The 16,005-nt window shown below is 38.8% G+C and overlaps 1 protein-coding gene across 2 annotated transcripts in view; it reads right to left on the reverse strand.

Annotated features, from left to right (window-relative positions):
* Positions 1–16,005, reverse strand: part of LOC104681621 (chromodomain-helicase-DNA-binding protein 6-like) — a 180,294-nt gene that overhangs the window by 54,176 nt on the left and 110,113 nt on the right. For both annotated transcript variants that reach the window (XM_030915211.1, XM_030915212.1), the window contains exons 6-11: positions 8,900–8,962; positions 7,806–7,864; positions 7,024–7,141; positions 3,196–3,282; positions 2,876–3,010; positions 1,007–1,128 (exon numbers count right to left, since the gene is read on the reverse strand). In XM_030915211.1, coding sequence (XP_030771071.1) covers positions 1,007–1,128; positions 2,876–3,010; positions 3,196–3,282; positions 7,024–7,141; positions 7,806–7,864; positions 8,900–8,962 — 584 coding nt within the window. The remainder of the gene's footprint in view (positions 1–1,006; positions 1,129–2,875; positions 3,011–3,195; positions 3,283–7,023; positions 7,142–7,805; positions 7,865–8,899; positions 8,963–16,005) is intronic.

Genomic DNA, 16,005 nt, shown 5'->3' on the forward strand with positions numbered 1-16,005 from the left:
CTATTAAAAATACAAAAACTAGCAGGGAGAGGTGGCAGGTGCCTGTAATCCCAGCTACTAGGGAGGCAGAGGCAGAAGAATTGTTTGAACCCAGGAGGCAGAGGCTGCAGTGAGCTGAGATCACACCACTGCACTCCAGCCTGGGTGACAGAGCGAGGCTCTGTTTCAACAAAAATAAAAATAAAAAGTAAAATGGTATACCTAGGTGATAGGTTGACAGCTGTAGCAAACCACCATGGCACACATTTACCTATGTAACAAACCTGCCTATCCAGCACATGTACCCTAGAACTAAAGATAAACATTAAAAAACAAAAACAAAAAAGGTATACCTATATACGGCACTTACCATGAATGGAGCTTACAGGACTGGAAGTTGCTCTGGGTGAATCAGTGAGTGAGTGGTGGGTGATGTGAAGGCCGAGGACATTACTGCACACCACCGTAGACATTATAAATACTGTACACTAAAGCTACACTCAATTTATTTAAAAATATATTTTCTTCAATAAATTAACCCTAGCTTACTGTAACTTTTTTACTGCATGAACTTTCAATTTTTTAAAAACTTTTTGACTCTTAAGTGTTATTACAAAGAATCAATAAGTTTTAAAATATTTAAAAGTTTTTGTATAGCTGTATATTCCCACACACACACACACATATATATTATATATATATATATTTTTTTTTGGTTAAGGATTTAGAAATAGAAAACAGCTTTAAAGGATCTTCTGGATTTTATTTCATCTAGATTGAGCCCAACCTTTTGGTGTGGCTGGCCAAAAAGAGGGGCACAAAGTCAATGATGTCATTCCTACTGGTTGGAGAAACAAGTGACAAAAATAAAATTAGTCTTGGACGATTAATGTGCAAAGATTACCACCCTAAATTGATGGCCATGCTGCTCCCTCTCACCAGTCTGCAACTGCGACTCTAGGTTTTCCAGGCTAAGGCAATAATATACCTCTGGGTACAAACATCTGGGCTGGTTTTGGTTCCTTACCTGTTATACCAGTTAAAAAGAAGCCAGTTCATCCCCTCCAGCTGGTATTCCCGGAGCTGGTTACTGTTCTTATACTCGCGAGACTTCTTGAGTTTCTGCCAGGAGTCTGAAGCAGGCCGCTCCTAGGGAGGAAAGCAAACAGCATAATAGATAGAGAACGATGTTTTAGGAGCATAACATGGATACTAATGAAGACGTGGTAAATCTCATTGTCCCAAGGCTGGTTTCAAACTATAGTTATTACCTTCTGAGTAATGTATAGGTTGGGGGAACTAAGTAGGAGTCAGGCTGAGAGAATGGGCAGGAATCCTGATTGCTTCTAGATAATAACTCACAATTAGCTTCAGAATGAAACTCTCCCTGCTCTCTATCTGGTCTGTCACTGCATTACGCCACATACCACAATTAGCCTGGTGCTGTATTTATTTATCCATGTACACACATGCTTCTTCCATTAGACTGTGAGCTCCTGAGGGCAGGGCCTGTACCTTGTTTCTTACCATATCTCACACAAGAATCAGCCTATAGCAAATGCTTAATAGATGACTGACAAGTTGAATTAAAAGCAGAAAACAGTATATACGGGAGAGGGTTGAAAGAAAAATAATCAACCATGTAATCAAAACACTATGAACTATGTAAGTTTCTACACAGTTCTGCATCTCAAGACACCTCTATCTACCTTTCATATGCTAAAAAAAACAAAAACGAAATACTGCTCTTGAATGGACTCCTATAGGGACCTAAGTTTAATGTTCTGAGTATCAACCTTCCAGTGATGTAAAAGCAACAAATAATATTAATACGGAACTAGATAAGAGTTTTTCATATAAAAATGGTAATTTTTCTTTTTTAAACAGAAACTATCATTCCAGCCTATAGCCATATTCTTTAACAACTGATTCTCTTTTCAAGTTAGTTACACCTTAATAAAAGCTCTGGCCCGGGTGCGGTGGCTCATGCCTATAATCCCAGCAATTTGGGAGGCCGAGACAGGTGGATCACCTGAAGCCAGGAGTTCAAGACAAGCCTAATATGGTGAAACACTATCTCTGCTAAAAACATACAAAAATTAGCCAGGCGTGGTGGCAAGTGCTTGTATTCCTAGATACTCAGGAGGCCAAGGCAAGAGAATTGCTTGAACTCGGGAGACGGAGGTTGCAGTGAGCTAAGGTTGTGCCATTGCACTCCAACAACAGACCAAGACTCCATCTCAAAATAAAAAAATAAATAAAAGCTCTGATCCCAACTCTCCCTCCTTTTAATTGTTGGATAATTTATATACTTCTCAGGTGCCCTGGGAGATCTTGGCAGTTGAGTGGTAATAATCCAGAATCAGAAAAACAAATAGATTCAATAATGTTTATCAAAAACCTATGTTCTCTCTGTGGGTGTTACAGGGATCTGCAGATAAAGGACAGTTCTTCCGCTTAATAATATTCCAGGTGAGCGAAGAAGGGAAAATCAAAGAAAAGAGCTAGCTGATGAAGAGATAAGAAACAGGAAAGATACTAGTGAGCTTCTCTTGCATACCAGCCATTTCTTACAAATTTTATTTTACTGACTCTATATAACAGCCACACACCAAGAATTCTAAGCCAATATCAAAGCTTCTTAAATGTCACATACATCAAAATAGACCTGAGACCCAAAGGTGACCAGGGTGCTGGCAAAGTTCGATCTGGGGAGGAAAACACTGAATTGCAGGTTCAATGAGAAGTAACAAAGGTAAAATACCACAGAAACCACTTAGGAACACAGCCAGGTGAACTTCCATGATTGCAAAGTTCATAAAATTACTTCCATGATTGCAAAGTTCATAAAATTACATGTTCTGAGAAGTGTCAGAGAGAGACAAGAGTACTTTACCACATGCTTAATTTCAGGGAGAACTTGAAGAGATTCAAATTCTTTAACTTTTGCAGGATCCACATCTTCCTCTAGCTCCCAGGTGCTTTCCTCATATGGTAGTGAGCACCACTTCACCAGGTAATGTGTTACCTCCTGGTAGGAAAATAGGAAAGAAACTTAATGTTCTATCAGATTAAAGGAGTCAGTCATATCTGCCAACCTCTGAAAAACCACCCTAAATGACTAGACAGGAATACCATTAAGACAAAGGTCACATGTTAAAACAAGTGAAATATGTGGAAAGAAGGGAAGATGCTTTAGGAGAGGCGAATACCCACCTCCCCTGTTTCTGCATCCTTGGTGTGGGCCACCTCCAAGATGCGATCAACTTCTACATAGTCTGGATTGAACAAGTCTTCATCAGGCTAACACAAACAGAGGAGAACAGTTAGAAGTGTGTCCCCTTCCCTCAAATCCAACACCTAGGGTGTTATCTCTAAGTGACCCCTACTCTGGGCCCTATCAACAAACACAAAAGAAAGGGTTTGCTTAATAAAAAAAGTCACAGGCATTTATTCAATGTCTCCAAAGCCTGCTCTCCATGACTAAATTTAAAGGATCCAACCATCTTAGAGGCTACACCCTAGCCAGGTAATAATTCCCTGTTGGTCATTATAGCAATGTACAAAAATCAGCAGAAGGGTTCCCTTTTCCTTACTGGTCCTTATTTCAAACATAGCCCTTGGCAACTAGGAAATACGGTTTCTTTTTCTTCTTAATAACAACAATAGCTAACATTGGAAGGGGGCATGAGGCAAGCTTCCTGGGTGCTGACAATGTTCTATTTGCTGATCTAGGTAGTAGTTACACAGATGTGTTTACATTGTAAAAATTCATGGAGATGTATACTTTATCTTTATGCACACTATGCTTCAAAAAAAGTTTACCTACAAAACAACAAGAAGCAACATACAGAAATATTTAATGTATGTCCAGAGTAATGCTAAGTACTTTCATTTAAGCTCCAAAACTACCTTACGGAGTAGGTACTATAATTACCTTACAGATTAGGAAACTGACTCAGAGATATTAAGTAATTGTGACCAAGTTCATGGAGCTATGTTAACTGGACCGTTCACCCAAGTCTTTCTTACCCAGAAGCCGAAGTCCTCCTCCAGGAGTGCTGGAGAGCTCTTACTGACACTTAGGCTGCAAGGCACTTTAGGGCTATCTAGTTTCATCGTCTAATCAATGCAGGATACTTTTTACAACATCCCTAGCAAACCTCTCAGATTCAATTATTCCCAATTAAGAAATTTACTACCCTCCAAGACCTGATTCACTGTCGAAATAGCTTTATCTCTACCTCTTTAGTAGTAGTATCATGATCTTTATCATTAGTAAATTATAACTTAACTTCCTTCCTTATAACTGTTGCTCATTGGTATGAACTGCTTCCTCTAGAGCAGCAATAAGTAATTTGATTCCTTCCTCTCTGTTTAGGCTCTTCAGCAATCTCCTCCCTATTTGGGTTAAAAAAAAAACCCAGTTTGTTCAACAGTTCTTCATATACCATTTCCATCTTAACGATACGAAAAGCTAATATTTATGGAATAGTGCCTATGAGCTAAACACTGCTAAAAACATTGTGTTCTTTATTATTCACAACAGTCAAGATACAGAAACAACCTAAGTGTCCATCAAGGGATGAATGGATAAAGAAAGTGGGATGTATATATCCACACAACAGAGTATCATTCAGCTTTAAAATAGAAGGAAATTCCGGCCGGGTGCGGTGGCTCACGCCTGCCGAGGTGGGCAGATCATGAGGTCAGGAGATCGAGACCATCCTGGCTAACACGGTGAAACCCTGTCTCTGCTAAAAATACAAAAAATTAGCCGGGTGTGGTGGCGGGCACCTGTAGTCCCAGCTACTCGGGAGGCTGAGGCAGGAGAATGGCGTGAACCTGGGAGGCGGAGCTTGCAGTGAGCCGAGATTGTGCCACTGCATTCCAGCCTGGGCGATGAGCAAGACTCCATCTCAAAAAAAAAAAAAAAAGGAAATCCCATCATTTGCAACAACATGGATGAACCCGGAGGATGTTATACAAAGTAAAATAAACCTGACACACAAAAACAAAGATAAGTGTATGATTTCACTTATATGTGGAACATAAAATAATCAAACTTGTAGAAGCAGAGAGTAAAATGGTGGTTGCCAGGGATGAAAGGGATAAATGGGAAGGAAGACACTGGTCAAAGCGTATAAAATTTCAGTTATTCAGGATGAATAAGTTCTGGAGACCTAATGTTTAGAATGGTGATGACAGTTAAAAATACTATATTATATATTTGAAATTTTCTAAGAGGATAAATCTCAAGTGTTCTCACCCTAAGGTGGGAAAAAAGAAAGAAAAAAATCCCCTAACTACGTGAGGTGAAGGATATCCTCACTAGCTGGACTATAGTGATTATTTCACAATGTACACATATATTAAAACATCAAGTTGTACACCTTAAATATACATGTTTGTCAATTATACTCCAATAAAGCTGAAAATGGCAAGAAAATTATCGTCTAATCCTTCCAGGTATTCTATGAGGCTGATTCTATCAGGAGTCCTGCTTTTTCCTATGATACTGAGTTTGAAGGAGCTTATGCCACAGCCTGAGGCCACCCAGATGTGTGTGAGGCTGGGCTGGGAGGGGCAGTTTGACTGCAGAGCCCAGGCTCTTAGCATTGTGTAGTCCGCTCTCCACCTATGCCCCATTCCCACCATGACAGTCCTCTTGCAGCTGCCCTCAGGTTTTGCAGTCCCTCGCTGAATCCTGGTACCCAAATGAACCTAACATTTAGGAATGAAAAGAGCCTGGTACAGCAGGACTGTTCTATTGGTGCAGTCCAGGATTAGTAGGATTAGTTTACTTTTTAAGCAGCCACTTCCTACTCTTGACACACAGTAAATGTGTAGTTAATTCAACTGGCAATATCTTTTCTCCCTAGAACTGCTACCCAGTCATTTTCCTCACTTCAGAACTAGAAAGATTCCAAGAACAATGTAGGATATTACATTTATTCCTACATTTATTCATCCTAGCCTGTCCAGGCAAACCCAGGCTGATTCTGTCATTTATCCTCCCAGTATTGGGTCTGGTTAGGACGTCTCCTGGGTCTTCAGGAGTTAGGATTTAGTCACGAGTCTACGTCTGTGCATGTGGGAAGTTGCAGGCTCTTGGAGCCTGAGTTTCCTCCACGTGTGCTTTAGCTACCTCATAAAGCAGCTGGAAATAATGGATATAAAGCTCTACTCAAAACTAAGTTACTATTTATATCACAAAAATATTTACCCAAGTTACTAATAAATATGTTGAATAGGTCAAGACCAAAGGCAGTGTTACAGGAACTACTCTTCAGTATTATTCCTCCTTAATTTCATGTGTTCCAATATTCTCATGAGCCTTTCCTTTCCACAAAAATATGAACTCTTGTTGCATTATTTCTATATACCCCAGCACAGTTTCCTCTATTCTCAGCCAAGGAAAAACCACTGCTTTAGGAATAGATCAGAAAACAGACACAAAGGGCTATGTAGGCTATATTACAGGGTTTAGACTTTATTCCAAGAATAACACATTAATGTTAAGGTTTGTGGCATTTTCTGATATATACCACTTACAGATTTGTTTAATATTAAAATCCATCAGTCCTTCCTCTTGCTGTAGGTACAATATTTAGAAATTCCCAAGTTTACATAAATAAAATTATTTGTTTACTTTCTCACACTTTTAGATGTTTTCTTTTTTTTTTTACATTCAAACTTTAGGACCTTCTGAAATGTCCTTTTTGGGTTGTGGGGGGTTGAGGGAGCAGGGACGAAAAGAAAGAATTGTGTGCATATTCCTCTCACTTTAGCTATTTATTAGTCTTCACACCAAGATGCATGCTCTTACGAGTTGTCAGTTTATAAGGTTTCATCCTGAACTTTGGTGGATACTTTTCTTTGACTTGAATCTAGACTAGTTTTGTTGCAAATCAGCACACATTTATCAATTTGACTTGAGCAACAGATCTGTATAGGATTTTAACTTGGACTTAGAAACATAAACACAGTATTTACTGCTGCAAGAAAAGCAGCAGTCAAATGAGTCAGTAAATATTGCTTCACCTCCGTAAAAATGTGCTTCATCTGGGCTTGTTTATTCCTAAATCGCTTGATCTTCTGTGCGATGCGAGGATCCTTTTCGAGCTCTTCCATTGTGGCCCATTTACAATGTAAGTAGGAACTATCCAAAGACATACAAATTGTCAGGCAAGCACATAACTAGCAAATGATTGAGCTTTAAGGTGTTCAATAAACAGGGTGACCATCTAACACAGAAATAGTAAAATGGTTTATTGTGCAACTGCTGGAGATTGGGCTTAGAAAGACCCTCCTCTTAAGGGCAACAACAGAAAACAAAACAAAATGGAGTAATTCCAAGCAACTGATCTCTCTGCAGCTTCTAGAGAAACTGGCCAAGAACAGAGGCAGTGCAGGTGTGGGCAGGTTATCATTAACACACGTTAGTGAAAGTGGGCTGTAGCAGAAACGAAAAAATATAAGAAGGGAAAAGAGCATATGCTACAGGAGAGTGGTTCTCTATCCTGGTTGCATATGAGAATTGCCCAAGGAGTTTTAAAAAAACAACAATCCTTGGGCCCCACTGAGTCTGAGTCGATGGTCTTGGGTGGAGGAAGGGCTTCAGAAGTTTCAAAAAGCTCTCCAGGTAATTCTGTGTGCAGCTATAATTGAGTGTTACTGCCTAAGGTAAACTTTAGTCAGCCAAGACCTGTGGGTCATGCCTTAGAGGCAAGACTCTGAAGATGCAGAAGATAATAAAGTCACAAGAGAAAGAAAGTTTTATTCATATAAAACCCAAATACAGAGAACACTTTAAATAGACGTACAAATTTCTATACTTAACGTAGAACAGCTCCAAGTCAAATGGAGGTTCTCCTGGGTGAACCTGTAACAAATAGCAAGCAGTTATCAGCCCAGATCCCAGGCAGATCACCCTTATTGAGCCAAAAGAAAACAGGTAATCAACATCTCTGCCTGATTTCCATAAAGATTTCTTGAGCATATTTTCATTTTTCCAGGCCTTTTCCTGACACCTATTGGTCAGGTTTTCCAAAGGTGGAATACACAGCTGCAAAAAATTGATCTTCATGCTGTCCTTCCAAGGTCTAGGCTGGGACGGCACTCAGCTGATAAACCCAAACTGGCCCAGGTCTCTTGAGAAATGTCAGGACCAGAGCCTGGTATGGAAGTGACTACATTCATCTTTAGTGGTGTCCCCCTAACGCCTCACTTCTGAAATGCCAATGGTATTCACTCTCCAAGTAAGGAAGTTTACTGTCATAAATACTTGAAGTAAAGATGAAGCCATGCTCTCACCAGCACCAACATACTCTACCACTCCAGAAATTTCCTCTAGGTGATTCCTACAATGGCCCTGAGATGTCTGAAGAAAAGAACCCCTACAACATTTCCATTAGGACTCATATGGGTGTGTGTGTGTGTGTGTGTGTGTGTGTGTGTGTGTGTGTGTGTACTTTTTAAAATAGAGACAAGGTCTCACTATGTTGCCCGGGCTGGCCTTGAACTACTGGGCTCAAGCAATCCTCCGATGTTGGCCTCCCAAAGTGTTGGGATTATAGGTGTGAGCCACTGAACCCAGCCTCCACTACAACTTTTTTTCCATCTCTTCTTCTTGGCCCTCCGCTAAATTCTGGTGGGCTACAGCAGCTAAGGGATATATGGCTTTTGCTAGGATCAGAATGGAGGAAATCATTAGCTTGAGCCATTCTAGATATTTTAAGAGTTTTATGTCCTAAAATGCTCTACAGGGGTAAAAATAAGTGTTGGCTAGCCAGACAATATTCTTGCTTAGCTCTCACTCCAGCAATAACAGTCATTCTAGGTTCTCTAGCCAAAAATCTCTTCATAGAAGATGTAATCTGTGCTAATGATATAAAAGTGAGAAACACGAGCCACCAACCTCCTGGACAGTCTTAGATGCCAGGATCTTCTCAATGATGTTTGCATCATCTTCTGGAGGCTCCTGGGGACAAAGATGAAAAAAAAAAAAAACGAAAATTGCTGGAACCACAGAATCCAAGAAAACAATTCTATAAGAAATACTACAATAGGTACTACTTCATTCAAAAGTTCACCTTTGAGTACCAAGGCCTCCTGTCAGGCCACAGAGTGGTCAAAAGGTCACAAACATTTTGCAAACCTAGAATTCAAAGTGGTGGTGGCTTCTAAGCTCTGGACACAACTACATCACAAGAGCAGAGATGTTTTTCAGATTCAATTTCAGATCTGCATTTAACATACTTAAAATTGGTCTCGGACTTACCTTCTTTGCAAAACTACCTACGTGTTGCTGCATAAAATTTTCAGAAAGTTCTGAGTCTGGGGTCTTAAAAATTAGTTCTAATAGCTACCAGCTATTGACTTTAGGCAAGTCAATACCTCCTAGTCTTCAAATCTATTAAAATAGGAGTTAAAAATACATCTCTCACTGGATTAGTGGGAAGATAAAATAGTATTACTGTGGGAAAAATGTTTTCACATACTACTCAAAATCAAGGTATAATTATTCTCTATTAAATTGTACCATCTTTCCCCTTTTGTAGCTGGAAAAGGCTATTTCACAGATCATCCTTTGAAGGTAAATTCCAACTGAAAACGTATTCCTTTTTACCCTAGATAAACATCAACACTTCTGTGCTCCGTGTCTCCATGAAATCTCTTTCTACAGAATATTTATAGTTAAAAAACACTGAATGTTTAACATTCTTTCTAGAACCTCGAGCAGCATTATTTCTTAGTGGTTTCGTATGCACAGTGACCTTTTCAGATCTATTACAATATGAAACTTAAGACACCATATGAAAAGAACACTCATCACAACAACGTAACTGCCAAAATCGGTATTCTGGGTTCCTGGCTGGAACGTCCCAGAAAGGTGATTTGTATACCTTCAGTCTACCCATTCTAGGGCGTAAAGCCATAAAATTATAGAAAACATCTCTTAAGATCTTAAATCAAGCTTTTCCCAGGAAAGTGATGATGGGTTAAAAGAAATGAGGAAGGCACATGGCAGAAAAGAATTATGGAAATCAGTAAGCAAGCACAGGCAGATGCTTCCAAAGGTTACAAATATTTACTAAGCTTTCTCAGACACATGGCATTGTGCCAGATGCCATGCAGAAGTTAATCCAAAACCACACACATCCCTTCTCACCACTCAACAGGAAGGCAAATAAACTATAATTACCATACAATAGAAGAAAGGGGTGCGAATACAGACTATGGTTTTGTTTCTCTCTTTAAGTATTTGTTCTGCTTGGTTCCTAAATATAGATAGGTGGCAGGGAGGAGGTGGCAGTTCACTGTTTATTGCTGTCTTCTCCCTTTACTACATAAACCTTCAGAGGGCAGGGATCCTTGTTTTATATACCAACATAGCTAGACCACGAAATGCATAATCAATGGGTATTTGTTGAACGCTGAATAACAAGGAAGAGGAAAAGAAAGAAGGAAATACAGTGAGGAAATAAAGTGTCAAACTCTCTGAGGCCACAGAGTGGAGACAGCTATTTTTCTTGATTTATGTCACTTAATTTAAGAAGTCTCCCCCTGCTCCATACACTCAGACTTATATACTGTCAGGATGGTAACAGCAAAGGGCCAAAGCCAGGTGTACTTTAATGAGCAGCAAAGACCACGACCACTGATCTTGCAGCCAACTAACTAAAGTCTGACTATGGCAAGCGGTCAGTGAACAGGTGCTAGGTTAAGAGAAACTAGACTAATGAACCAGCTTCCTACCTCATTTCCTTCCCAAATTTTTATCCCACATTATTTATGGAGTGCTTTTAGTTTATGCACCGGTCTTACAGAAGTAAATGAGATATGTCTAGTCTTAGTCATCAAGGAACTATCAGGCATGCTAACATAATGCTTAGTTATTGAGGTATGGCATACTTATAGTATGCAAAAATCTCAAGTGTACATCTTGAATTTTTACATACACATATGCACTTATATAACTACCACTCAAGATCAAGTTATATAATTTTTCCAACACTCTGAAAAATCCTGTCCCCACTGTAAGTAACCAATATTCAGACTTCTACCACCACAGACTGGTTTTGTGTACTATTAAACCTCATGTGAATTGAATCGTACAGTAAATAGTTCATTTTTCTTTAACACTGTGTAGTATTTTGTAATATAAATACACTATCCATTCTACTGTTGAGGAATATTTGGTGTGCTTCCAATTTTTGTATTACACAAGAAATTTGTATAAATTATGTCTTTTGGTGGAAAAATATGCTAATTTATCTTGGATATATAACTAGGAGTAGAAATACTGGGTCATGGGGTAGGTAGATGACTAATCTTAATAAATATTATCAATCAATAAATAATATTGTCAAAAATTTTCTCAGTGATTGTAAAAATTTTGACACCTACCAGCAAGGTATGGGAGTTCTGGGTGACCTGATACTGTCAGTCTTTAGCATGTTAGCCATTCTGGTGGATGTGTAGTGTTGTCTCTTTAATTCACATTTTCCTGATAACAGAGGATCCTGTGCCTCTTTTCATACACTTACTGGCCATTTGGATATCCTCTTTTGTGAACCTCCTATTCAGGCCATTTGCCTATTTTATAAATTATTCTTTTTAATTTATTTTCAAGAATTATTTTAAATAAGAGTCCTCTCTCAGATACACAGATTACAAACATTTTCTACCAGTCTATGGTTTGCCTTTTCAATCCCTTAATGTATCTTCTGATGAACAGAAATTCTATATAATCCATTTTATCAATCTTTTCTCTTATGAATAGTGTTTTTGTGTGCTGTTTAAGAAATTTGTGTTGTCACCAATGTCATTAAGCTACAAATGTAAATTGTAATTTTATTTTAATCAAATTTTAAATTTAAATGTAATGTCATTTAATTTTAATGTAATTTAAAATTTTCTAGTAGCCACATTAGAAAAGTAAAAAGAAACAGGTGCAAATAATTTTAATAATATATTTCACTTAAACCAATATATCTAAAATATTATCAATGTGTAATCAACTAAAAAATTAAAAAAAATTTTAATAGTCATTTCATACCAAGTCTTCAAAATATGGTATTTTATATTTATAGCACATCTTAATTCAAACTAGCTACATTTCAAGCACTCAATAGGCACATGTGGCTGATAGGGTCCATACTGGACAAGGTAGCTCTATTTTGTTCAGCTGATCTATTTGACTACCCTTACGGCAATACTGCCCCGTCTTCATTCCTATAGCCTGATTACAAAGTCTTATAGTTAAACCTTCCAATTTAGTTCTTTTTCATGACTGTCTCAGGTTATGCTAGATAGGTCTTCAGCATTTTCATATACATTTCCACCAATTAAAAAATGCCCTGCTTAGTTTTTGACTGGATTTGAATTATAGACATCTTAGCAGTATTAAATACCCGTATGTAGCCAGGCGTGGTGGCTCATGCCTGTAATCCCAGCACTTTGGGAGGTCGAGGCAGGTGCATCACTTGAGGTCAGGAGCTCGGGACCAGCCTGGCCAACACGGCGAAACCCTGTCTCTACTAAAAATACAAAAATTAGCTGGGTGTGGTGGCGCATGCCTATAGTCCCAGCTACCCGGGACGCTGGAGTATTGCTTGAACCGGGAGGTAGAGGTTGCAGTGAGCAAGATCATGCTACTGCACTCTAGCCTGAGTGACAGAGTGAGACTCCATCTCAAAAACAAAACAAAACAAAACAAAGCAAAGCAAAACAAAACAAAACCCCATATGTGCTACATCTATTTGTTTAGGTCTTCTTTTTTCACAGCAATGTTTTTAGAATAGACAGCTTATTTTTTTGAGTTATTCCAGGGTATCTGATACCTTGATGCTATTATAAATGGGATTTAATAATTATCCTTCCCTGATGTTATGTTGCTAGTTTATAGAAATAAAAAACTCATGTATTTGCATATTGTCTTTGTATCAGCAACTTAACTAAATCTACATTTATTATTTATAATGATTTGTTAGTACATTCTGTTCAATTTTCTACATATGCACTCATGTCATCTACAAATAATAAAAAAGTTTTACTACTCCCTTTCTAATCTTTTAACTTTTTATTTATTCTTTCTCTTTATTGTAGTGGCCAGGTCCTACATTGTATTTTTGAGTATAAATTATAACAGTGAAGTATTTTTCTTACTCCCAAATTCAGGAAAGAATGCATTCAATATTGTACTATTTAATACAATATTATCCATCAGATTTTCTCTTGTGGCTTTTAAATGTTCTCTCAGTCTTTGGTTTTTACAGTTTAAGATATGCCTAAGTATGGTTTTCTTTTTCCGTATTTTTCCTGCTTCAGAGTTATCTGATTTTGAATCTACTAGTTGATCTCTTCCATCAGTTTAGGAATTCTTGGTCATTAGTTATATCTTCAAATGCTACTCTGCTCCAATCTCCTCTATCCCTAGGACTCCAATCAGAAATATTTAGAACTTTCGGCTGGGTGCAGTGGCTCACACTTGTAATCCCAACACTTTGGGAGGCCGAAGTGGGTGGATTACCTGACGTCAGGAGTTTGAGACCAGCCTGGCCAACATAGTGAAGCCCCATCTCTACTAAAAATACAAAAATTAGCTGGGCATGGTGGTGCACACCTGTAATCCCATCTACTTAGGAGGCTGATGAAAGAGAATTGCTTGAACCCAGAAGGCAGAGGTTGCAGTGAGCTGAGATAGTACCACTGCACTCCAGCTTGGGTGATAGAGTGAGACTCTGTCTCAAAAAAAAAAAAAAAAAAGAAATACATTAGAACTTTTAACTGCATCCCACTTGTCTTTCTCTCTCATGCTTTTACCTTTTGCTCTGTTTGATTCATTCTTTTTCCTCTATGTGCTTTAGAAATTTTCCATTGATCTGTCTTCATATTCACTCATCTTCTCTTCTGCTGCATCTAATCTACTTACAAACCTATCCACTTGGTCTTGAATTTTATAAACTGGTTTCTTCGTTCTACACTGTTACCTGATTCTCTTTATAGATTTAATTCTCTGTTGGAAGTTTTCACTTTAAAATTCATCGTATCCATCTTTTCCTCTATTTTTTTTTAAAACAGGATCTCACTCTGTCACCCAGGCTGAAGAGTGCAGTGGAGTGATCTCACCTCACTAAAACCTCCACTTCCCAGGCTCAAATGACTCTCCAGCCTCAGGCTTGCAAGTAGCTGAAACTAGAGGTGCAAGCCACCACACCCAGCTAATTTTTGTATTTTTTGTAGAGAAGGGTTTTGCCATGTTGCCCAGGTTGGCTTCGAAAGTCTAAGCTCAAAGTGATACTCCAGCCTTGGCCTCCAAAAGTGCTGGGGTTATAGGCACGAGCCACTGTGCTGGCCCCCTCTATTTTCTTTAACATTTTAATCATAGTTATTTTAAAGTTCTTTCCCCCTGCCAATTCTAATATCTGGGTCACCTGGGGTCTGCTTCTATTATATAATTATTCTCTTAATTTTTAGCCACCTTTTCCAGCCTCTTTGAATGCCTAATATTTTTTATTTCATGTTGGACACTGTGGATAAACGAATTGTAGCAGCTCTAAACAGTATTTTGTACTACAAGTATTTCCCATTTTCTCTTAGACAACCAGTGCGAGGGGATGGTCCCTTTGATCCAGTCGGAGACTGAGCTGGGTTAGGACTGAGTGACTGTTTTAAGATTCAATCCACCTCTTATTTTACTGTTTTTGGAACATGAGTATCCAGGGTCACTGAGTGAGAGACTGGCAGGTCTTTTTTCTCTTGAGCCCTGAAACATGCTCTGTGGAGGTTTTGAGCTTAGCGTTTTAGTCTTCTGCCCCACGCAGGTTAAAAGTCCGACAAATACCTTAAGCGAGAGTCAGTATTTTGTGGTAGGTCCATTCCTTTAGTGATTTTTTTGTCTCCTAAGTACCAGGCGACTATGAAATTTCAATCTGCCTTCTGGCTGAACTCCTAGCTTCCTGGGATACCCCAGAATTCAGGAGAAGTCTCTTGAGGAAATCCCCTTGCTTTGGGGATTTCTTTAGTTTCCAAACATTCCACCAGCCCTGTATATTCAATCCCCAGTAGTGTCAGATGGTTTCTCTTCTACCCAGAACAGTCTCTTTTGTTTGGGCCAAACCTGACCCTCAGCCCACCCCAGAACTGGGAAATGTCTCCAGAGAAGAAAACAGCCAGTCATCATCAGCCCACCTAGGGATAAGCCTTACTGTCTGATATTTTAGTTCATCTCATTCTCGTTGCTTCCACAGCTATATGCCTTTAAAAAGAGCTTTTTGCAATTTATATATATATATATATTTTCCAATATTAACTCTCATTACTGGAGCGGTCTAGGGCTTAGTTTTTGGGTTTCTTCTCTTTTCTATCTGTATTCATTGTCTTGGTGATCTCACTCAGTCTCAGGGTTTTAAATACAGGCATCATCCAGCTCAGAACCTCTCCCCTGGCAATAGCCTCATATATGTAATTCCTATATGCCATCTCCACTTGAGTATCTCAGAGGTATTTCAAATTTAAAATATCCATACACTAAACTCCTATCCAACTCCCCTTTCCTACCCCTCCTACCTACAGTCTTCTCCCACCTGAGTTAGAGTAAACTATGCTTTCAGGTACTCAAACCAAAAATCTTGGTGTGATCCTTGACTCTTCTCTTTCCTTTCCATACACCATATCTGACCGGCCTAGAAATCTTGTTGGCTCTATCTTCAAAGTATGTCCAAAACCCAGCCTATTTTTCACCATCTCCATTGCTTCTAACCTGATCTGTACCACCTTCATTTCTCACCCAGATTATTCTCAAGAGTCTCCTAACTTGTCTCCCTGCTTCTGTTCTTGCCCCACTAGTCTATTCTCAACATAACATCCAGAATACCTTTTTTATTAAGCTATTCCTCTGCTTACACTGCTTAAAAGGCTTCTCTTTTAACTCAAAGTAAAACTAAACATCTTCCAATGTCTACAAGTCCTACAGGGTCCATGCCCACCCTCCTACCTCATCTGTTATGGTTCAGTTAT

This window comes from Rhinopithecus roxellana, chromosome 13 (genome assembly GCF_007565055.1).
Source record: "Rhinopithecus roxellana isolate Shanxi Qingling chromosome 13, ASM756505v1, whole genome shotgun sequence".
Classification (NCBI taxonomy): Eukaryota; Metazoa; Chordata; class Mammalia; order Primates; family Cercopithecidae; genus Rhinopithecus; species Rhinopithecus roxellana.